Source organism: Hoplias malabaricus, chromosome Y (assembly GCF_029633855.1).
Source record: "Hoplias malabaricus isolate fHopMal1 chromosome Y, fHopMal1.hap1, whole genome shotgun sequence".
Lineage (NCBI taxonomy): Eukaryota > Metazoa > Chordata > Actinopteri > Characiformes > Erythrinidae > Hoplias > Hoplias malabaricus.
The window spans coordinates 69,774,743-69,798,407 of record NC_089820.1 but is presented as its reverse complement, the minus strand read 5'-3'; the positions used below and the strand labels follow the sequence as shown (position 1 = coordinate 69,798,407).

The following is a 23,665-nucleotide window of genomic DNA, read 5'->3' as shown; positions in this document are numbered from 1 at the left end:
CAAAGCTTCAAATTCAGATCCCACTTTAAATAAATAAATAAATAAACAAACATTTTTTGCAACGTTGTAAAAATGTTTTAATGAGCTTAAATTTTTTACAGCATAAGTTTAAATGTTGTTTTAATTAGTGTCAATGCCATTAATTCATTCATTCATTGTCTGTAACACTCATCCAGTTCAGGGCGGTGGTGGGTCTGGAGCCTACCCAGAATCACTGAGCGTAAGGCATGAACACACCCTGCAGGGGGGCGCCAGACCTTTACAGGGCGACAGTGTGTTAAATCACTACATATACACTGATATATTTAAACTGACTATACAGGACTAGGGCGGCACGGTGGTGCAGCAAGTTAGTGTCGCAGTCACACAGCTCCAGGGGCCTGGAGGTTGTGGGTTCGATTCCCGCTCCAGGTGACTGTCTGTGAGGAGTTGGTGTGTTCTCCCTGTGTCCGCGTGGGTTTCTTTCGGGTGCTCCGGTTTCCTCCCACAGTCCAAAAACACACGTTGCAGGTGGATTGGCGACTCAAAAGTGTCCGTAGGTGTGAGTGTGTGAGTGAATGTGTGTGTGTGTCTGTGTTCCCCTGTGAAGGACTGGCGTCCCCTCCAGGGTGTATTCCCACCTTGCGCCCAATGATTCCAGGTAGGCTCTGGACCCCCCGCGACCCTAAATTGGATAAGCGGTTACAGATAATGGATGGATGGATATAAAGGACTACGTACATTGTTCTTATTCTTCCTTATGGGTGCATGTGCGTCTGAGGTCTTTTGTGTGTGTGTGCGTGTTATGTGTATGTATGTGTGTTGGTTTCTGTGATCTGTGTAGCGTGCATGTCTCTGGTCATGTTGGTTTTCTCTTTGAGTTTGGCCTGTAGCAGAGTGTGCTCCACCACTCCCATCCGCACATCCATTGCTTGGATCTCCTGCTTCAGCTTTGTCAAACTCTGACGGATCTTCACAACTGGGGCTAAGGAAATACACACACACACCATAGAAATACTAATAATATATAACTGTAGAAACACTACAGTGATCAGCCAAAACATTAAAGCATCTCTCTTATTTCTGTAGAGGCACAAAGAGACAATAGAGGTGCATTTTGTAGTTCTACAGCCACAGACTGTAGTCCATCTGTTGAGTTGCATACATTGTTTAACCCCTTTCACCCTGTTCTTCAATGGACCCCACACAGAGCAGGTGTTTGGCTGGTGGATCTTTCTCAGTGCTGCAGTGACACTGATATAGTGCTGCAATGACACACAGCAGTGCTGCTGAAGAATTAACACACCTATGTGTCAGAGCTGGACTAACAATGGTCCACCAAACAAATATCAATCTAATGACTTCCTGTGGACTTCCTGTAACCACCGATGAAGGACTAGAGGATGACAAACACAAACTCTGTAAGCTATGGACAAATAAATAAGGTAAACCACTGAATAAAACATCAGTGAGGATGAGAATCCTCACAAGCAACAGACCAACTATCTGTGACTCTAAGAGTGTGTTTTTGATCATTAATAAATGTGTGTGTGTGTTTCACCTCCATCTGACATGCTGCTGCCCTTCTCCTCCATCTCCTGCTTCACTTTCTCCAGCTCCTCACTGATCTACGATGTCACAGGAGCATTAAAGGAAATTTATAACAACATTATAGGGACAGCTCTTCAAATAAATCCTTTAAAAACACACAAAACACTTCTGTCTGAAGGACTCCGCCTCCTTTGGGTTCTTTATGTCCTGTAAATCCTGTGGAGAGAGGGACGGCTGTATTCTGTGCCCAGAGCAAAGCTGCTCATCCTCAACCTCCTCTGTCTGATGTGCAGTTGTCAGCGTGGTCTGTGTTTGCGTTAACGCTAATGCTTTGCATGGTTTGTATGTGTATATGTGTGTGTTTCTGGGTTAAATTAGGCTTTGCTGGGTGTTCTATATACACATATGTTGTGTTTAATGACCTCTGCCAGAGTTCTGGTTCTCTCTGTCACTCCTCCACTGCCTTGCTGATACAAATCTTTGGCCTGAAAAATAAAACACAAACTCAAACACATATTAAACTCCAAGATTAAGCCCCAAGTTATTGGGACTAAAAGATTAGAGAAGTTGAAATAGAGAGTGAATAAAAACATACTGAAGATTCCAGTACATTCATTTAAACAGGAGCAGGTTTCCCCCACACTCTAAAATGAAAAGTTTTGAAGCTAATGCTGGGATCAGACCACACAATATTTTTGTCTTTCCTGATGTTCACTGTGTCAGATCAGCACCATAAACTTGTGCAGTGTCTCAGTTAAGAGACTGGGGACACTATACATTTGACACGGACCATTCTTTGTTTGTGTCACTGTGTGAGTTCAGATCAAGAGAACCTGAGGGAATGTGTTACACGTCCAGAGCGTTTCCTCAGTTCGGTTGTTCCACTGACAGCTGCAGCAGAGCCTCCCTCTCTCTCTCCCCTCTGTGTTTACAGATTTGCGCTTGACAGCGCTCAACTTTTCGTCAGGGAGTTGTGGGGCGTCACACACCGCTGTTCTGAGATTATGTCATATGACCGCTCCTCGTCCCCAATGCTCAGATTCTGTTTTGGAATTTGTCGGGCTAAATTCCACAGTGTGATCCAGTGCAGAATCAGTGTTTCTGGCTGAGAGCTTTTACCTCTGAGTTATGATTGACAGCTTAGCTCCCTGATATCTGATTAACTGAATTTTGATTTACCTTGGGGAGTTCTGATTGGTGGAGAGGTTTAACTCACTGACCTCTGACTGGCTGTTTACCTTTCTGATATCTGATTAGCAGCAGAGACATTTAGTTTGCTGGGTTTTGATTGGCTGAGAGGTTTACTGCGCTGAGATTTGATTGGCTGTATGGTACTCTCTGTACTCTCTGAGTTTTAATGACATGAGAGATTTACACAGCCGAAGTTTGATTGGCTGAGCCCTTTACCCTACAGAGTTTTGAGTGACTGAGTGGTTTACCTCACTGAGCTTTGACTGAGCATTTCTGTAGTCGGTGATGAGATGCTCCAGCTGAGAGTTGATGTATTTTTCTCTGCTGCCCACTTTCTCCTGAGTCTTACTGATCTCCTCCAGCAGTTTATCAAGATAACCCTGAAACACACAGAGAGAGAGAGAGACAGAGAAAGAGAGAGACAGAGAGAGAGAAAGAGAGAGAAAGAGAGAAAGAGAGAGAGAGAGAGAGACAGAGACAGAGACAGAGAGAGAAAGAGAGAGAGAAAGAGAGAGAGAGATGGAGACAGAGGCACATTAAAAAGGAATGAAGGGAAGTTTGCTGTGTGATTAAATAATTACGGTGGAGATGTTGATATGAATGTGCTGCTGTTAGTTTTTTACAGAACCGACCGTGGCCTCCTTCAAAGATGTTTTGATGCCTTCCTGGTGCTGATGCATTTGGCTTACGTGTATCCTCCAATCCTGAAATACACCATCATTTCCCATAATTCAAAACCATTCATACGTCCTTTACTACGTTTAAGCCCTACTTTTTGACTCAGACGTTTGTAATGCCACCGTATACAAAGCTCTAGGTGAAAGTGTTTTATAAAATGTATTTAAATCTGAAAAATTATGTTCAGAAATGTAAAGGTGCAGAAGTTAGTGATTTGTGACCTTGATATCAGAGCGGATGGTGACTCTGAGCTGAGGCAGGACCCGCTCCACCTCCAGGTTCCACTCAGCTGAGTCTGTTACTGACTCCAGAATCATCTCTGGCCTTGCTCCAGCTGCCTCCTACAAACACACACACACATTTACACATTCGGTTTACACACGCACACACTTTATTTTCACACTATAAAAACATGAGAGTAGCTATCAGTTACCACCATAAGGAGGGCTGCTCACCTCCTGCAAAACGGGAGAGAGAGAGAGAGAGAGAGAGAGAGAGAGAGAGAGAGAGAGAGAGAGAGAGAGAGAGAGAGAGAGAGAATATGTAGTAGTCAAGTCATATTTCTACAGTAAGAACATATAGAGACAGTCAGCGTTCTAGAACCTTCCTCCATGAGTCTGCTACCTCTGCATTTCCCTTTACTGAAACATTACAGATCTGAAGCGAAAGTGTTTTCAAGATTCATCTTTAGTTCGTATTCTACGTGGGTCAGAGTGTTCAACAATGGACACTGTGCTGTTACATCTTTCACCTACATTTTGATTGGCTCTGGTCTTCAGTTCCTCCAGATCAATAACATCCTCCTCCTCATCAGGCTCCTCCTACACACACACACACACACTTAATGTGGAATTAATTAAGTAATTGTAATGAAGTAAACATAAATTATACACAATAAACACACAATTATAGACTACACTTTAATGAAATACAAAATAAAACCAAGTAAGTCTTTAGAAGAAATAATGATAATAAAAAAATACATAAATAATGTCTTACTGTAAGTGTTGGTAAATATGCCACTTATTTTAAACCACTTATTATCACTGTGTAAAACACAAATAAACACTGCCCCTTAAATAAAGCAGGTACATTCTAAAGAATATTTAGATGAGAGGCACCTCACGGAACTGGCTTGTGCCTGCCTCACTCATATTGAACACGAGGGGCGCTACAGTAAATGAGTTCAACTTGGTAATTGTGACTTGTGTGTTTTTCTCACAGTTATCTCCTCCACTTTACTGAGAGTGAGTTCAGCGTCATCCTCTATAACAGACTCCTCCTCCAGCTCCTCAGAGGGGTAAACAGGCCTGGGGAAGAGAGACAGTCTAACTGGTCTGAGTTCATGTTTGTTTGTGTGTGTGTGTGTGTGTGTGTGGGTGGGTGTGTGGGTGTGTGTGTGTGTAGTGTGGGTGGGTGTGTGGGTGTGTGGGGGTATGCCTTACTTCTTCCAGATGAAAGCTCTACTTTTTAGAGCTTCTTCTGCGAGGCGATCAACGACATAACACACATGTTCCCCAGATCCAGACTTCAGCTTTGAGGGAGGAAAATCCACCAGACCTCCCTACACCCCCCCCCCCCCCCACACACACACACACACAAGTGATAAAAATGGGAAATGGTAAATTAGATAAATAATTAGAAGTTCTGTGTTGTATCTGTTTCCAGACAACGTCGACAGTTCTGAGGAACTGCTGCTCTGTTTGGTTTGTTTAGGTTAAGAAGCTCAGCGTTATTTAATGTGGAATGGTTTATGTTTATTCATTCATGTTTATTGTTTTATGTTCAGTGAATGTTTATTCACTGTTTAAATTCACACAGAAACTCATGTGTAACTCAAGCTGTTTAGTTTTATAGCACTTTCCCTCTGCGTTTACTTTCATGCAGTTAGCGTACTCCTGAATTTAGAGGCAGTTCCACCTTAAGTAATCAGAAACATTAAAAATAAGTCACATATGGAGCATGAACAGCGAAATATCCTCATCATGGTTCATGCTTTTCAACGTTTGGATGTCTCTTCATCGTCTAAACCATTTCTCTGCCCTTAGCAGAGTGCGAGAAAGCGTAGCATAGGCTAGCAGAGACCATATAACCACACAATGCTCCGTTATTACTGACCAGTGCTCTGTTATGCCTCATCAGTACTCTGAAGGTATGACTCCTCAGTAGTCTGTGGTTTTAGCTGTGATCTGTTATAACTGCCTAATGCTCTGTTAATACTGTCCAGCGCTCTTAATTTGTAATAGACCAGTGCTCTGCGTATATAACTGTCAAGTTCTCTGAGATGATAACTGACCAGTGCTCGGAGATGAGACAGGATGTTGGAGACGATGGCATTAGGGTCATCGTGTTCCTGAGGCGTCTCAAATTCTCTGCCACACAGAGTGATTAACCATGCAGAAATCACACTGAACATATAGAACTGTTCTCCCGGGTTCAGGACTGTGTACGGACTAGCCACAAAATAATGCCTAGAGAGAGAGAGAGAGAGAGAGAGAGAGAGAGAGAGAGAGAGAGAGAGAGAGAGAGAGAGAGAGAGAGAGAGAGAGAGAGAGAGAGTGAGTGAGAGAAAGAGACAGAGAGAGAGAGAAACAGAGATAGAGATAGAGAAACAGAAACAGAGAGTGAGAGAACAAAGAAAGAAAGAGAGAGATAGAGAAAGAGAAAGATACAGAGAGAGAAAGAAAGAGAGATAGAGACGGAGAGAGAGAGACAGAGAGAGAGTGAGTGAGACAGAGAGAGAGAGAGAAAGAAAGAGAGTGAGTGAGAGAGGGAGAGAGAGAGAGAGAGAGAGAGAGAGAGTGAGTGAGAGAGAGAGAGAGAGAGACAGAGAGAGAACAGAGACAGAAAGAGAGAGTGGGTGAGAGGGAGAGAGAGAGAGAGAGAGAGAGAGGAGAGAGAGAGAGAGAGAGAAAGAGACATGAAACATTAGAAACATCGCACTCTCATGTACACAGCCAAATGTTTTCAATGTCTTCAACATTTATTCTGAAACGAAAAGTGAAATGAAGCCTGGTCTGAGAAAGCTTCCAGATGTTGGGACAAACCTGGGAGTATTTTATTGCATTCAGTGTTGGTTTTGGATCACAGACACCAGTCCAAATCATCCAACAGTAATAAGAGTTGGAACACTGCTGTGAGAATTTGATGGCGTTCAGCCATATAAATATTAGTGAGGAGAACGGCAGATGTGGGATGATTAGTTCTGTATCACAAACATAACTCCAACTCCTCCAAAATGTACAGGAAGGAGCGAGCCCAGTTCCACAGCCCAGTGCTGGTTCTGCTGTTTCACATCACGACGCTGAAGTTGGCTTCTAATTCAGATTTTCTGTTCCACCTTAAATGGTGCGGTAATTGCGTACCGTCGCCACTAGATGGCAACATATGAACATGACCACACAACACGTTTGGCTTAATTCCTAGTTCTTTATCTCTTTATTGCTCAAATGTCTCAACAATCTGAAGGTCAGTGTGGAGACACAATGTAACAGAGTATCAAAAAAAATAAATTTAACTGTGGATTTTTCTTTTTTTGTTATGACTCTGTGAACGACAGCATATGACATGAGAGAATGAGAATGAGGGGGAATAATGTGTTTGGGTTATTCTTAGGGTAGTATCTCCTCATTGTCAAACTCTCTCAAATCTGAAAATCTCATTAAAGATACAATATAAAAATCCTGAAGATGAAAAACAACCCCCCCCCCTTCATTCTCACAGGGGCCAAGTTCACAGGGCTATTACAGAAAAAATCCTTTTTTTTATTTTTATTTTTTGATAGTTTTAATATTCTGTTACATTATGTCTCCAGATTGACTTTCACAAGACCTAGGAATTAAGCCAAAGGTGTAGTTTTTCCACGGTATAGGGTTATAGTAGTTTTCATGTTGCCATCTAGTGGCGTCAGACTGCAATTACTGCACCATTTAAGGTGGAACAGAAAATCAAAATGAGAGCCAACGTCAGCGTCGATTTGTTTTCATGTTTTTTCTTTGGGGATTGTGCAAACTACGTGTACTGCATTATCCGGCTAACAGTAGCAGGCTGAGTTAATGGTAACTTTTCTCAGGTCAAATGTGATGTAGCTAAATTAGCTAGCATACATCAACTAACGGCATATATAACCCTCTCTTTCGGTATATTTAGTATTTTATTATATTATATCTAAGTATTATATACATGTATATTATTATATACCTGGATAACGGCTTCATATTGTGTTTTATTAGAACCTCTTCTTCATAGTCGAGCAGTTTAAGTTTATCCAGTAAATCCTCCATCACCCCAAACACCGAGAACTGAGCCCCGGGACCCCGCTCCTCATCTTCTCCTCTCCGCCCTTCATCCGCCATCCGCCCCGCGGTAACAGCCTGGGTGTTAAACTCTTTTATATGTGTTTATTTACAGGGTTTAGAGCCTGCGCTGGAGCTGCCCTCAAAAGAAAGTCATAAAAACCCCAACCAAAGCAGAGCTAAATGCTAAGTTAGCTGCTAGCGGGTTTGTTGTAGTTACAGTCGTCAGGACGTCAGGGCTGTGTTCACTCGCTTCGAAACAGTGAAACGATACAAACTGTTTTCTAGAGCAGCTGTAATTAAACAACTGAGAAGCATTAATAAAACACAGTAAATAGTTATGTAAGCAGTGCTGGTCAGGACCAGTTAAACCAAAATTCACTTTGGTAATACTTTTATAGATTATATACTTTAAGTCAGCCTTCAATCAATGATTAACCCCTAAATGTTCATCTCTTTATCAGAATTGTGGATTTAGATGTAATTCAGTGCGAGTGCTGATTTGTGAATATGAATTTATTCAATCTGTTGTTCACCTGCTGCTTTAAAGCCGGGTCCTGTACGTTGACGGGGTTGGTTCTTTAGATTTGTGAAGTATGAAACCCTAGCTGTTTGAATCTGTCTTTAACAGTGGGATTTCTCAACTATGTTTTTACTCTCCTAGTAATCTGTTGATAAGTCTGATGTGTGTGTGTGTGTGTGTGTTGTCCTCGTTCCTATAGCAGCAAAGCACCTGTGTGTATTTCTAAAGATGCAACATGGATCATTATCTTGGCATTTGATAAATCCTGAGACAGACAGACACACACACATACACACACACACACACACAGAGCAACTGAGCGAGTAAGAGAGAGATTTTAAATAGAGCTCTTCAGCTGTTCATATTTATTTCAAGTCATCTTTTTTTAGCAGACATGTCAGACACTCTCTCTCTCTTTCTCTCTCACACACACACACTCCCACCTATCTCACACTCATTCATTCCCTCTACCTCACACAGACTTCCACACACACACACACTGTCTCACAGTCTCTCTCACTATCTCTCTCACACACACACACCTATCTCACACTCATTCTTTCTCTCTACCTCACACAGAATTACACCCACACACTGTCTCACAGTCTCTCTCTCTCACACACACACTCCAGATACAGGACTCAGTACTAGATTTTGCAGTTTGTTCCAGTGGATTTTTAATAAATTTAATACAGAAAACCCAAACGGTGAAAGCAGGACCAAACACTGAAAAGTGCAAAAGTTCAGTAAACTCTCTTCCCACAGTCAGTTTTTCTGTTTTTTATTTGTGTAAAAGTGTAGGGTAAAGTTTTCAGAAATAACTTATTCACTCACACACACACACACACACACACACACACACAGACAAAGACACAATACTGTAAATGATCACCTTTCAATCCTCACTGAGATAAATAAGCACATAGTTCCTCTTTCTTTATTGTTCATATTAAATAGATTTCTCTAAAACAACTCCATGTTCCGTACTCTACAGGAGAACTATCGAGCATTCACTCGAGTGTTATATGGGATTCTTAAGCTTTCCTATTCGTACAGGCGAAGGAGAGGCGAAAACTGGAGGTGCCATGGTCCCCCACAAAAGCACTGGGAATTATAGCAACCCCTAAAGATCATTTTAGGAATCATGATACATAGATAACTGTTGTTCCTTATCGACTGTCTGCCTCATTACAGTCAAACGTGTGCTTACAGAGGAAGAACTCTAATAGTGTGATAGTGACCCACTGGGAGCTGAGTCTGACGGCCCCTGCTCTGTCGTCAGTGGGGTTTTGATTGGCTTTAACCAGGGTGTTTTCTTTATGTTTTTAAATCTTTGTTAACTGGGTTATTACATCCACACACTCGTACACAATCCTCTCGTCATTCTGACCTTCCTTAGGCACCTATTTTCACTTCTCTGACACTCTCTCTCCCTCCTTCACTAACCTTCCCCTCATTTCACCTTTCCACCCCCCACACCGTGACCCTGCTCTATTCTTTCTCTGGAATTCGAGTGGCTCCTTCCTCAGACACGGGTCCCTCCCGTTTGCCCTCTGTGACGACCTCCGTGTACGTGACCTCGGGGTTGCTCTTCTTCCCTTTGGGAGGTGTCACGGCCGCCTCCCCCTCGGCTCCCTCCTGCCCCTCGGCCACGGCTCGTTCCTTTTTCAGCTTGATGGTGGGCGCTTTCTTTGCGATGTTCTCCTTCAGCCTTTCTCCGCTCTGCCTCATCTTCTCCCTCTGCTCCTGGGGGATTATCTTGTCTCCGAGGGTGTTGATCTTGGTGCCCAGCATGTGGCCCGTCTTGCTGAGGCTCTCCTTGGTCTTGCTGAGGTTCTCGCGGGTTCTCTCTTTGGTTTTGTTCATGCTCTCCTTGGAGAACGCCGCTTTGATGTTCTGTTTCAGACGAGCCGCTCGGGAGGACTCCCCCTCCTCCACCACCATGTATTCCTCGTCGGATGAGAGGTCTGCAGGGATCTCGTACTCATCCGGCTCCACCTCCAAATTGGCGAGACCTGCCCCTTTTGGGGTCTTGGTCACAGCAACGGATGGAACTTCAGCCTCACCCTAAAGGGAGACAGAGACGGAGGATGTGATGAAGACTTATTAGATTAAAAAAAACATTGTACACTTTGTAAAAGGAATATTGTGTTGATTTTGATCAGGGAAAGTGTTTCTGATTCATTCCTCTTCATAAACGATGCTGCATAAAAGCCCCATGCTTTAACGTCTTCACCCTTATAACGACACCGTTCTCCTGGTCCATTTGGCAGATGCTTTTATTTATTTATTTATTTATTTATTTAATAATAACTAATTCATTATTTTATTTAATTATTTTTAGATGAGAAGCACCTCAAGGGAGTGGAGTGAATTTGGAAATCAAATCTCTATTCCGAGGAGGGCAATGGTTTTATCCACTACCCTAACCAACCACTGCACCTGAGACAATGCAGACAGCTCTGATCAGATCCTGAATGTGTAACACCGAAGTGTGCCTCATGAGAGTCCATTTCTGGTTCAGATGGTATACTTAGAAGTTACTTGAAACCACACACACACACACTCTCACACGTATGGGGCAGACATTCACATAGAGCCACTAACAAATTCTTTACCCACGTTACAGAGGAAAGCTGTTGTAGCTGGGAGATTGAGTCCAACCCAAGCTCAATCTGGGAATCAAACTTTTCATGCGGAATGCATTGGTGTTATCCACTGCTTTACCCCACCGCTGCATCTCAGGTTTACTGAGACAATCCAAATACATGATCATGACTACACTGGGGCATCCCATGACAGCACACGTGGCTGATGTCCTTATCTGAACGTTTAGAGGTTTTACCCAAGGACCATGGTCTGAGAATTGAGCCCCAGTGTGCTGTGTGTTATCACTCCCCACCCTACCACACGTACCTGGTAGATGACAACTCTGAACTTGTTCCTGGTTAGAAGTTCGTCCTGTGTGGTCTCCACCTTCTTCACACGCACGTTCTGTTTCTCCACACGTGAGCGCACCTCCTTCACGTGTGCGCTCACACGGCGGGACTTCTGCAGCAGCTTGTTGACTGTGTCCGCAGTAGATCCGTGGTCCTGGGCAAGCTTGATGAGCTCTGACTGTACATTGGAAACGGAGGTCTCGAGCTGCTGTTGGCGCTCCTCCATGCGCTGCTGACTGGCCTGCACGCCGTCCAGGATGGTGGACACTCTCTCCAGGAGAGACAGGATGGACAGGGCAGAAACCGGCTGACCAGACTCATCCTCTATGCCCAACATGACGTCTCCTCTCTTCTCCATCTCCAACACACTCTCAGATGGGTGGAAGTTCTGAGAAGATCCAGTCGAACCCTGGATGTGGATGAGACCTGAAGATGAAGACTGACTGAGACCTGTCCTGCCAGAGAGCCCCCACCCACACACACACACACACACACACACACACTCCTCAGTGATATAAATACGACTGTAAGAGGACACGGGGGAATTTTTGGAAGTAGCTGTGCAGGGAAACGAAGCGGAAAGCCCCGATAATTTCACTTATTTAACTCTCACTGTGTGTGTGTGTGTGTGTGTGGATTATAAAAGGTTGGTGATTCTCCTTTCAAATATTTAGTAGAATGGCATTTGGGTATGGTGCTGGTTGTGTGTGTGTGTGTGTCTGATTCAGAGCAGTTCATTTAGGTTCTAAAGGCTGGTCACTTCACACAGTTCCCCCCACCTCCCCTAGGGGTACTTATCCAACTCAACTGAAGATAGCAGCTGCAGAGGACACACACACACACACACACACACACACGTAACCTGATCTCCCATGCATTTTTTTTCCTTATGGAATTTAACTCTAAATAAAAATCCATTGACACACAAATCCAAAGACTACACATCCCAGCATGCACTGCACCATCACTGTGGCACTGTAAACGTTGGTAGAGCACAGTTCATCTGAGGAGTATGTTCTTCTGAGCTGCAGTAAGTTTACACTGCTGTGAAGATTTAACTGAGTGATGCCACAGAACCACCACTTTTGCTGATACCTTCAAACGGGTAAAGAACCTTAAGATGGATTTTTAAACATTTTAAAAGTTTTTTCATATGTTCACTTCTCTTCACCAGCAGCGTTCTTCATGGAACCAAACATGGTTCTTCTATGGCATCGCTCCCAGAAACCTTTGTAGCTGTGTATGAGTGCATGCAGCCACATGAACACTGGGTGATCGTTGCATGATAGTTCTGTATCAACACAGATAGAGCTGATTAATGCAGAAAACACAGTTCCAATGCTCCACGGGCCTTTTCTGGGGGTAGATGTGGCCCACGAGCACATGTTTGGCACTGAGTATGAAGAGGAGAAAGAAAAAAAATTGGTTCATTTGTCCTCCCTGAGGAAATTGATTCTCTGCATTAAACAGATCTGTGGTAATGAACACACACACGCACGCACACACTAGTGCACAATATTTAGCCACACCCATTAGGGATCATAGTACACACACACACACCACCAGAGCATCAAGATGCCAGCAACAGCAACTGAGGAGCAGCTGATGCCTTGCTCAATGGCCCTTCAGCTGTGAATTCATTTTTTCTGCTGGTCCTGGGAATTGAACTGGTGACTCAAGCTCACCTCATTAAACTTAAAGAGACAGCTGCCACTAAAGTGACTATTGGTTCATGTGCAGCTCCTCCAAAACATTCATTCATTCATTCACTGTCTGTGACCCTTATCCAGTTCAGGGTGGTGGTGGGTCCGGAGCCTACCCGGAATCACTGGGCGCAAGGCGGGAACACACACTGAAGTATGTATGTGAGTCGCCCTGTGAAGGACTGGCGCCCCCTCCAGGGTGTGTTCCCGCCTTGCGCCCAATGATTCCAGGTAGGCTCTGGACCCACCGCGACACTGAACTGGATAAGGGTTACAGACAATGATAATAATGTTTTATTGCAGTTTTTTTCTCTTTTATATATTAATTTGTTTTAATTGTATTTGAATATTTTTAATTGTTTTTATCATGTTTTAAAATGTTAATTATTGTAATGTAATTGTTCTGTAAAGTGTGTGAGCTCATTAATGCACGTGGCACACTGTGATTCTGAATATTGTTTAATGGAATGTGAATGACAAGGAATTCACAAAATGCTCCAAACTTTTGGACACACATTTACACTGAGCTCTGTAACAGTATGTGATTGCACAGTAGCACTGACCAAACAGGATGCCACATTCAAAATAATCAACAACAAATAATAATAATAATAATAACAACAACAATACACTGTAACAATAGGCTTTGAGCATCTTTACAACACTGTTTTTAAACATGAAATGCAGTGATGGAATGGATGAGGTCAATGCCACTAAAACAGAAGCTAAAGCCACACACACAGTACACGATGATCGGATCCAAACAAAATCACTAACCTCAGCATCCACCTGAAAAAACCAGACACACTTCTGAACTGATAGGGTTTCCCATTAATACATAATTAAGTTCCCTTTGTCAAACAACTCAAAAAACAAAAAAAGAAAAGAAAAAGACCTCTTAATCAATCAAATTAATCTTAGATCCAGTCAGAATATCTGATATCCCTCATCCTGAGACTGTTGTAAGAATATTAAAGTTTATTCAATGTCATTTCTAGACACCTTTATTGTTGTGAGGAGTTTTATCTGGAGAAAGACTCTTATTTTCATTGGGAGAAGCAGTGTCACTTGAATAAACCAATGTACATTCATTACTCGTAACAAATTCAAACGACCTCCTCAGGGAATAGAACACTTCAACATTTAAAACAAGCATTTATCTTATAACATACTTACAACAAACACGTAGTAAGGAATATTAGATATGATTCAAACCACAGGTCCTCACTGAACGGTTGTTTCTCCATCAGTGAAGAAGTGTAACAGTAGAACGCTTCTCAGAAAGTACCTGCTCATAACTGAACGAGAACAGTTAGAGGTTTCAGATCAAGTCCATGATTCCGATAAAATCTGAAAAGGACCATCTCCTAGGAGCTACAAAGCGTGTTTGGTAACTGATGTCGAATCAGAATTTGATATGGAGTTGAATTTTGTGTTCAAACATGGCAATGAGCAGCATGATCCCAAACCCCAGCAGTATTCCAGCATTCTGAAGGAGAAAGAAGCCATAGTGACTGAACCCTGCTTCACTGGCGTTATTATGGAGCATCTCTGGGACCTGCAAACACACACACACACACACTAGTTTTTATTAACTGTTTAATTGTGGGTTTAATAAAGTCAAATGTAAATTAGACACAGGTGTCTGTTTATGATGTGGTTTGTTTTATTCCTGACTCACTCCTCACAGAAAGCATCGTTCTGTGAGAAATCACATTGCACAGAGTAAATGTTTCATTTATGGTGCTTTTCCACGGCATGGAACCTGCTCGGCTCTTCAGTTTTGCCACCGGTCATATCTGCTCCTGGAACCAGGTTCTTTTTCAGTCCCTGCTCACGCCGGGTTCCACCCAAGCCGAGTCAGTACTAAATGTGAGGTGTAAACCCTGCAGAGCTCTGATTGGTCTGAAAAGACCTGCCAATCACCAGAAAACACAGAGATCCAGCACAAACTCACCGCTTGTAAAATCTCTGAAGTTACAGCAATGTTCACATTAGTTTTTATCCGACTCTCAGCAGCAGCTCGTAACATTCCCCGAGGGGTTTCTAAAGAGGGTCAGACGCTCCTTGGGTCGGTGTCTCAGGAAAATCTCCAGCGAAAGACGAACGTGCGACAAGTAAAACTGCTCTGTGAGGAAATGGGAGCTGAGCCATGCAACAACAACATTTGTGATGTCACCGGCTCCATTTCGCAGTGGAAAAGTGACACGCTTTAAGCGAGCCGAATCGAGTGAAGTAGAGCCGGACCCATGCAGTGGAAAAGCACCATTTTACTTACACACACACACACACAGTATATCTGTAGCAACTTTGCAAAAGAGAAACACCAGGACACCTTCAGTGTCTGAGTGTATGTTACTCACCATATCCACCAGAGCAACATACATGAAGAGTCCCGCCGTAAGAGCAAAGATCCACGTGGCCACGTTTTCAGCGTAGTGACCTATCAGAATCCCCGTCACCATTCCCAGATATCCCATCAGCGCAGAGAGCAGGTTGTACAGAATTGCCTGCTTCACTGACATCCCAGCCTTTAGCAGGACGGCAAAGTCTCCTACAAACACACACAGACGGCCAGTGTCTTCATCAAACGAGTGAAATTATAATCTCACAGACACGACTCTATTGGAGTGAAGCAGGAACAGTGTTACAGTGGAAGAGCAGTAGTAGCAGGAGTAAGGGCTGTTTAGCACTTAGTTAAACAATGATTCAACTTCAACATCACAACAAAAACAAATTCTTTCTACATTCAGTGCTGTGTAATAAAGGGGGGGGACTGTGAGAATAAAGATGTAACTCTCAATAACTTTCATTGTTCAAACCCCAGTCAGACATCATCTACTCACTCACAAAACCACAAGAGTTCCAAATAATATCTGATCACACACACAGTACTGGGATAAAGCTGCTGTTACCGAGTTCGTGAGGAAGTTCATGGCAGAATACAGCGACTGAAGTACTGAGGCCACTAGACACTCCCTCTGTAAACGCAGCTCCTGAAAAAACCCACAAATATATGTGTTAAAAGGAGAGAGTTTACAATTAGAGTAAGGACTTTTACTCTATTATTAAACATGTCATAACAGACAATTACATCTGTGTGAGTGTACTGAAGTGTGTGTATCACCGTAGTTAGTCCATTGCTGTGTGTATTTGTGTGTTACCTATTGCATCGCTGAAGCTGTGTGTGTGTGTTTCTCAGTGTTACCTACAGCGAGAACATAGCTGAAGGTGTGTGTGTGTGTGTGTTACATTTAGCAAGTCTATTCCTGAAGGAGAGAGTGTGTGTGTGTGTTACCTATAGCAAGTCCATCACTAAAGTTGTGCAGTCCATCTCCCATGATGACCATCCAGGCGAGCGTGGCGATACCGGCTTGCTCAAAGTGCTGGACAGAGTACGACTGTGTGTGCCGGTGCGTGTGTGTGTGTGGGTGGTGGTTCTGAGAGTGGTGATGGTGGAGAATGTGGTGGTAGTCGTGGTGATGGTGATGCTGCTCATCCGATTGGCCCACGGTGTCGTGGAAGTGGGAGTGGCATTTATTCTCACAGTCTTCATCAGTGTAATTCTGGGATAACATCACTTCCTCTTCCTCGGGGAGTTCGCACGCGCCATTTGGCCCTGCATCTGAATAAAAACAAAACGGCCAACAGTTTGGAGGCAATCCTTCAGCTACTTTATTTGCACCTATTGTGGACGTTCAATCGTCTGCACCAAACTACACTGAACGATCACTGGATTAGGAACAACAACCTTGTTTCTACACTCACTGTCCACACAGGAGCACTCTGTAGTTCTACAGTTACAGACTGTAGTCCACATTTCTCTGCATACTTCCTCATTCCCATTTCACTCTGCTCTTCAATGGTCGGGACCCCCACAAGACCCCCACAGAGCAGGTGTGATTTGGGTAATGGATCATTCTCAGCGCTGCTGAGACACTGAGTTGGTGAGCTCCCAAATACTAACCACATGTAATTGTGACTTGTAAATAATAAGATTTACTCAAAAGTCCTCTCTCATTTCCTCAAACACACACACACACACACAAAAAATACACACCCTCCAATGTTTTGGCATCATCCTCCAGAGCAGGCTGTTTCTCAGAGTCCATAATTTCATTTGACAACTCTACCTTCTTCTGCACCTGCACAGACAGACACCTATTGTTTAATTTCATATCTAAAATAAATAATCAGTTTCCCTGTACATATCAGATACACTGCTTTGTGTGTGTGTGATGTGTCTGACCTTTTGTTTCTTGTCTTTGTACATCTTCGCCAGCGTGAGGAAGTGCTCGATGAGGAACATGACATAAACTCCACTGAGTGCAGTGAGTCCCGTCCAAACTGGCTTCAGAGGGTCTTCGCTGTCATCGTTTAAACCATGATCTGCGTCCTCATTGGCTGCATGATGATGGTTATGGTGACCCTGAGACTGAGAGAAGGAACGACCAATCAGAGACGAGAGAGAGAGTTGTGTGTGAGGTTTGGAAAGAAAGTGAACACACTTTCGCTGTTGGAACAAACACAATATACATTTTTAAAAAGGTTATGAAGCAGTGTCACAGCGCTTACAGTGTTAGCTCATGGACTGGACGTACCAGAGAGTCTACTTTAAACATGGCCACCCCCGTGTGGGGGACCCGCTCTGTAGAACATAAACTGGGTCATACAGGGACTACAGACAATTCTAAACCAGACTATTCTTTTAAATATTTGTGTGTGTCTCTCTGTCTGTCTGTATCTGTATCTGTGTTTGTGTATGTCTGTGTCTGTGTGTGTCTCTGTGCGTGTGTATCTGTGTGTGTGTGTGTGTATCTGTGTCTCTGTATCTGTGTATGTCTCTGTGTATCTGTGTGTGTGTCTGTGTGTCTCTGTGTGTGTATCTGTGTGTCTGTGTGTGTGTGTGTATCTGTGTGTCTGTGTATCTCTGTGTGTGTATCTGTATCTGTGTGTGTATCTGTGTGTCTGTATCTGTGTGTCTATCTGTGTGTCTGTGTATCTTTGTGTGTGTATCTGTGTGTCTGTGTATCTCTGTGTGTTTATCTGTGTGTCTGTGTATCTTTGTGTGTGTATCTGTGTGTCTGTGTATCTCTGTGTGTGTATCTGTGTGTCTGTGTATCTCTGTGTGTGTATCTGTGTGTCTGTGTATCTGTGTGTGTGTGTGTGTCTGTGTATCTCTGTGTGTGTATCTGTGTGTCTGTGTATCTCTGTGTGTGTATCTGTGTGTCTGTGTATCTCTGTGTGTGTATCTGTGTGTCTGTGTATCTCAGTGTGTGTATCTGTGTGTCTGTGTATCTCTGTGTGTGTATCTGTGTGTCTGTGTATCTCTGTGTGTGTATCTGTGTGTCTGTGTATCTCTGTGTGTGTATCTGTATCTGTGTGTGTATCTGTGTGTCTGTGTATCTGTATCTGTGTGTCTATCTGTGTGTCTGTGTATCTGTATCTGTGTGTCTGTGTATCTGTATCTGTGTGTCTATCTGTGTGTCTGTGTATCTCTGTGTGTGTATCTGTATCTGTGTGTCTGTGTATCTGTATCTGTGTGTGTATCTGTGTGTCTGTGTATCTGTATCTGTGTGTCTGTATCTGTGTGTCTATCTGTGTGTCTGTGTATCTGTATCTGTGTGTCTATCTGTGTGTCTGTGTATCTGTATCTGTGTGTCTGTGTATCTCTGTGTGTGTATCTGTGTGTCTGTGTATCTCTGTGTGTGTATCTGTATCTGTGTGTCTATCTGTGTGTCTGTGTATCTGTATCTGTGTGTCTGTGTATCTGTATCTGTGTGTCTATCTGTGTGTCTGTGTATCTGTATCTGTGTGTCTGTGTATCTGTATCTGTGTGTCTATCTGTGTGTCTGTGTATCTCTGTGTGTGTATCTGTATCTGTGTGTGTATCTGTGTGTCTGTGTATCTGTATCTGTGTGTGTATCTGTGTGTCTGTGTATCTGTATCTGTGTGTCTGTATCTGTGTGTCTGTGTATCTGTATCTGTGTGTCTATCTGTGTGTCTGTGTATCTGTATCTGTGTGTCTGTGTATCTCTGTGTGTATCTCTGTGTGTGTATCTGTGTGTCTGTGTATCTGTATCTGTGTGTCTGTGTATCTGTATCTGTGTGTCTATCTGTGTGTCTGTGTATCTGTATCTGTGTGTCTATCTGTGTGTCTGTGTATCTGTATCTGTGTGTCTGTGTATCTGTATCTGTGTGTCTGTGTATCTGTATGTCTATCTGTGTGTCTGTGTATCTGTATGTCTATCTGTGTGTCTGTGTGTCTATCTGTGTGTCTGTGTATCTGTATCTGTGTATCTCTGTGTGTGTATCTGTGTATCTCTGTGTGTGTATCTGTGTATCTGTATCTGTGTGTCTGTATCTGTGTGTCTGTGTATCTGTATCTGTGTGTCTGTGTATCTGTATCTGTGTGTCTATCTGTGTGTCTGTGTATCTGTATGTCTATCTGTGTGTCTGTGTATCTGTATGTCTATCTGTGTGTCTATCTGTGTGTCTGTGTATCTGTATCTGTGTATCTCTGTGTGTGTATCTGTGTGTCTATCTGTGTGTCTGTGTATCTGTATGTCTATCTGTGTGTCTGTGTATCTGTATGTCTATCTGTGTGTCTGTGTATCTGTATCTGTGTATCTCTGTGTGTGTATCTGTGTATCTGTATCTGTGTGTCTATCTGTGTGTCTGTGTATCTCTGTGTGTGTATCTGTGTGTCTGTGTATCTCTGTGTGTGTATCTGTGTGTCTGTGTATCTGTGTGTCTGTGTATCTCTGTGTGTGTATCTGTGTGTCTGTATCTGTGTGTCTGTATCTGTGTGTCTGTGTATCTCTGTGTGTGTATCTGTGTGTCTGTATCTGTGTATCTCTGTGTGTGTATCTGTGTATCTGTGTGTGTGTCCTACGTGGGGAATGAGGTGGAGGAAGGCATCTCCACTGAGCGTGCCCACAGCTAGAGCCACCAGGAAGCTCAGCAAGAAGTTGAAACACACTCTGTTCATCAGGGGAATTAAAACCACCCCCACCAGGGCCAGCAGGCTGATTACAGTGATGGCCAAAAAGCCACAGATCCAAGCTGAAACACACACACACACACACACACACACACACACACAAACACACACACATTTAAACTACATTCCATTAATCTCTTACTCATTCCCACATTCTTGCTCTTCACCTCAACACTCACCGATCTGAACAGGGGAACTCGTCTGAGCTTTCTCACTGCTTTGATCGTGATCAGGGACATGATGATGATGATGATGATGATGATGGTGGGGGTGGTGGTGGTGCTCGTGATGTTTATAATCTGAAAAATATATATATATATAAAAACACTATGTCATCACATCACTAATGGTTTCTACATTAAATGAAAACTTAATTATCATCCACATTACGACACAGACATGTTACCAGTGTCTAGAGAAGATTCTGCCTTAATTATATTTTAAACACCAGTCGAATGAAGAATAAATCTGGGACAACACAGAAATTTGCACTGTAGTGTTATGCTCTAACCTGAGTTGTTGTCAGGATGCAGGAGGCAGGACTTTGAGTCGATCTGTTCCAGGAGGGCAGGACACAGGAAGCTGAAGTCTCGGACAGAGAGACCAAGTTCCTGGGACATGCCATGAGACTGCAGAAGGCTGGAGGCATTCTGGCACTGAGAGAGAGAGAGAGAGAGAGAGAGAGAGAGAGAGAGAGAGAGAGAGAGAGAGACTATGAATAAGAAAATAAATAATTGCAGATTAAAGAGAGTCACATTATAGAGAGTGTGTTTGTACCTCTTGACCTTGACTGTACTCATGCTCATGTTCATCATCGTGGTCATGGTCATGGTACTCCAGGTATTGTTTCTGCGTCTCCTGGGAGAGTTGGCTATGGTTAGTGTGTGTTGTATTGATCTGGGCTGAGTCAGGGTCCTGCAGGGGGTTGTAGTTTGCACTGCGATTGGCTCGGCGAGACTTGGAGGCGTAAGTGGGTGTGGTCAGAAGAGTGGTGGCGTCTGGAGCTCTTTTCATGTAAAGATTATGGTGTGAATCTGACTGGATCTTCTTCCCAGAAACAGAATCGGGATTACCATCCGGTGTGGAGTCACTCTTTTCAATACGAGAAACTTCACTCTCCTTCTTACCCCCGACAGTGTGCATCTGTGTAGTGTGCTTGTGTGTGTGTGTGTCTGAGTGTGTGTGGTTGTGTTGATGTCCATGATGCTGCACCATCACCCTCCTGATGCGGTCCAGCCCCACTCCCTCCAGCAACCTCTGGAGACCAGCCAATGAGATGCTTCCATTCTGGCCGTACTTTTGAAAGAGCGCCTGTAGGTGGCGCTGCTGAGTCTGTGCCGCCAACAGACTATCCGTCTCCACGGAAACAGGACCACAGTCTCCACACACCCCAACCAAGAACAGCAGCAGTGATGTCACAGCCAGGAGGCGTGGCCTGGACTGGGACTCCATCACCTAACACCGAAAGAGTTAATGAACAATAATACATCATTGTTCCATACACACACTCACATATATATATATATATATATATATATATATATATATATATAGAGAGAGAGAGAGAGAGAGAGAGAGAGAGAGAGACACTTAAGGAGACTTACTTAAGACATACTTAAGGACTGAACTCACCAAGGTTAAAATATACTTGGTTTTGCTTTTAAATTAGGGTTCAACCAAGTAAACTGCCTTTTGTCAGTTTCTCCAAAGAGTTCTTATCATTTATTATCATTAATAAACTCCCCAACTGTTTGAGTTTTATCAAATCAAATCTCTTTAACACTTTTTACAGCTGATGACGGCACCTACCCTCCTCTGGTCAATCCACCTACAGGTTATTTACAGAAAGTCACTGTGCCACCACCACGTCTGCTGCTATGATCGTGTGTACTGATGTAATCATAGTATTAATAATACATAAAGAAAGCAATGATGGAGGTGGGAAGCTAGTCTAAGGCAGGTGGCTGTAGCTGGAGCGTGGCTCGACAGTCACTTGTCTAACCCTAACCCAGGTGGGCAGTCATTTACTCTGAAAAAGGTAGGGAGATGGAATTAGTTTTTATGTTCATGTAAAACTCTAGAAGGCCACGTCTCCATCCACTCGTCTGGAGTGACATAAAAGTAACCTCCCACTATGATCATGGTCAGAAAGTGTGTCTGTCGTTGCTTGATAATTCCTGCAACTTCATTCAGCAAGTTCCTGTTTTATCTTCCTTGTTCTAACCATAAACCTTCATTAAAATGATAACACCCTCAGTTTTCAGAACACATTCTGCCCAAGGGCCATCCTCATCTGACAGATCCATTACAGTTTTACCATCACTAAGGTGTACTGTGATAATATTCTGAGGAGCTTTTTAGGAGGACGTCTGGTTCCGTTCAAAACACTAGTCTATTAACTCAGGAATTGCTTTAAAACCTCAACACTCCCCATCACTGTGATTCCAGCTCAACCAAATCATTATGAATAAATCTGGGAACTCGGTTGACTTCGCCTTCTGTAAAAAGTGACCGTATGTTCAGTAGCTAACTGCATCGGACAGAGGCTGTGTCCCGCGGCCTTTTCCGGTTTTTATTTTAAAACGGAAACTCGAGCCGAGTTACAGCGGATTTTGACCAGGACTCGGAAATGATCAGCTGCTGTTCCCTCTGATCTGATCCAAACAGAGCGCCGTTTCGCAGCTGCACACAGAACTACGCACACGCCTCACTTTGTTTTCGGGCCGTGCGCAAACACACGTCACCTGCCCCGGAAACACCGGGATACCCCGCGCGCTCACACCCCACGGCGCAAACTATAAAGCCCCGCGGATAGCGTTCATCTACGGGTTCCAAAACACAACAATCAGCCACAAACACACACAAAACACTTCACCTTAAAGCGCCGCGCCGAGGCCTGCTTCATTCTCCAGAAACACACGTGGGCAATGACGTCATATGCTTCAGCTCGGCGCACAGAACCACGTGACCGCTCCACAACGTCATAAAAATTGTGAAATGAAAGAATATTATATTATTCATTTAATTATGATACAATTTCATATTCACAAACGTAGCGTAGTTACCCCAATTCCGATATTGGAAATCTTAGCTAACTGAAAATAAATAGAAGTACTTTACTCACTCAAATCAACATTTTTTCAGGAGTCATGTGTGTGTAGATTAATATCCGAGACTTGCTTGACTTTGAAAGAAAATATGTTTTTAGATAAAAACGCTTTTGTTTAAGTAGGTGCCAATACTGCTAAGCTTTTGAGAGGTTCACGATGAGATTAGGTTTGTCCTGTGTTGGTATCCGTACTCTACATGTAAGGATTAAAATGGCGGTAGATTTTCCCCTCAGAGAAAAGGAAGCTAACCGCTAAGCTAACTTTTACACTGAGGGAAATATCTGTCGCGAAATGGAAATGTGTTGTGTTTCACATGCAGTTTTGCACACAAAGAATTACAACACTGTTAGAGACACTTAAATATTGTTTAGATGTGTGATTTCTTGCAAGATTGATGTTTAAACGCCCTACTAATGTTTGAACTTATGTTTTATTGTTTTACCCAATGCGATTGGCGAAGTGAGAGAGAGAGAGAGAGCGCGAAATTGCACCATATACGGGAGTGGCCGGAATTAGGGAAAAGACTGATAAATTTACTAATTCCAGACCTGAATTTAATAGATCTGAAACAGAATCTAAATAATACCTGAAAACAGTTGTGCTCCCTCGAAAAGATATTTGGGATTATATTCTTTAGTTATATGAAACACTGTGAGTTTCTAAACCTCAACAAAACCTTTCAGCTGTGCGTAA

General features: G+C 43.2%; 3 protein-coding genes across 4 annotated transcripts; all 3 read right to left on the bottom strand.

Annotated features, from left to right (window-relative positions):
• Nucleotides 1-73: 73 nt before the first annotated feature.
• Nucleotides 74-7,932, bottom strand: LOC136679023 (intraflagellar transport protein 57 homolog). Of its 2 annotated transcripts, XM_066657279.1 has the most exons (11): nucleotides 7,600-7,932; nucleotides 5,696-5,870; nucleotides 4,845-4,963; nucleotides 4,622-4,709; nucleotides 4,155-4,220; nucleotides 3,621-3,740; nucleotides 3,354-3,425; nucleotides 2,970-3,101; nucleotides 1,953-2,015; nucleotides 1,541-1,607; nucleotides 74-964 (listed from the first exon to the last, which is right to left on the bottom strand). In XM_066657279.1, exons 1-11 carry the CDS (start codon nucleotides 7,752-7,754, stop codon nucleotides 783-785), a joined length of 1,239 nt encoding a protein of 412 aa, XP_066513376.1. In that variant the 5' UTR covers nucleotides 7,755-7,932; the 3' UTR covers nucleotides 74-782. The 2 variants fall into 2 exon arrangements, with proteins under 2 accessions (XP_066513376.1, XP_066513377.1); XM_066657280.1 differs by lacking the exons at nucleotides 74-964; nucleotides 1,541-1,607 and adding an exon at nucleotides 1,632-1,912 and having other exon boundaries at nucleotides 1,950-2,015; nucleotides 3,621-3,742; nucleotides 4,154-4,220.
• Nucleotides 7,933-9,708: 1,776 nt separating this feature from the next.
• Nucleotides 9,709-11,514, bottom strand: LOC136677627 (caveolae-associated protein 4a). Its single transcript, XM_066655202.1, has 2 exons — nucleotides 11,134-11,514; nucleotides 9,709-10,284 (listed from the first exon to the last, which is right to left on the bottom strand). Exons 1-2 carry the CDS (start codon nucleotides 11,512-11,514, stop codon nucleotides 9,709-9,711), a joined length of 957 nt encoding a protein of 318 aa, XP_066511299.1.
• Nucleotides 11,515-13,312: 1,798 nt separating this feature from the next.
• On the bottom strand, nucleotides 13,313-22,840 carry LOC136678303 (zinc transporter ZIP6-like). The gene is made up of 11 exons (XM_066656309.1): nucleotides 22,738-22,840; nucleotides 20,640-21,317; nucleotides 20,374-20,518; nucleotides 20,042-20,161; nucleotides 19,755-19,924; nucleotides 17,109-17,294; nucleotides 16,920-17,004; nucleotides 16,158-16,484; nucleotides 15,775-15,855; nucleotides 15,223-15,413; nucleotides 13,313-14,417 (listed from the first exon to the last, which is right to left on the bottom strand). The coding sequence occupies exons 1-11, from the start codon at nucleotides 22,765-22,767 to the stop codon at nucleotides 14,265-14,267; spliced, it is 2,166 nt and encodes a 721-aa protein (XP_066512406.1). The 5' UTR covers nucleotides 22,768-22,840; the 3' UTR covers nucleotides 13,313-14,264.
• Between the last annotated feature and the right edge of the window lie 825 nt (nucleotides 22,841-23,665).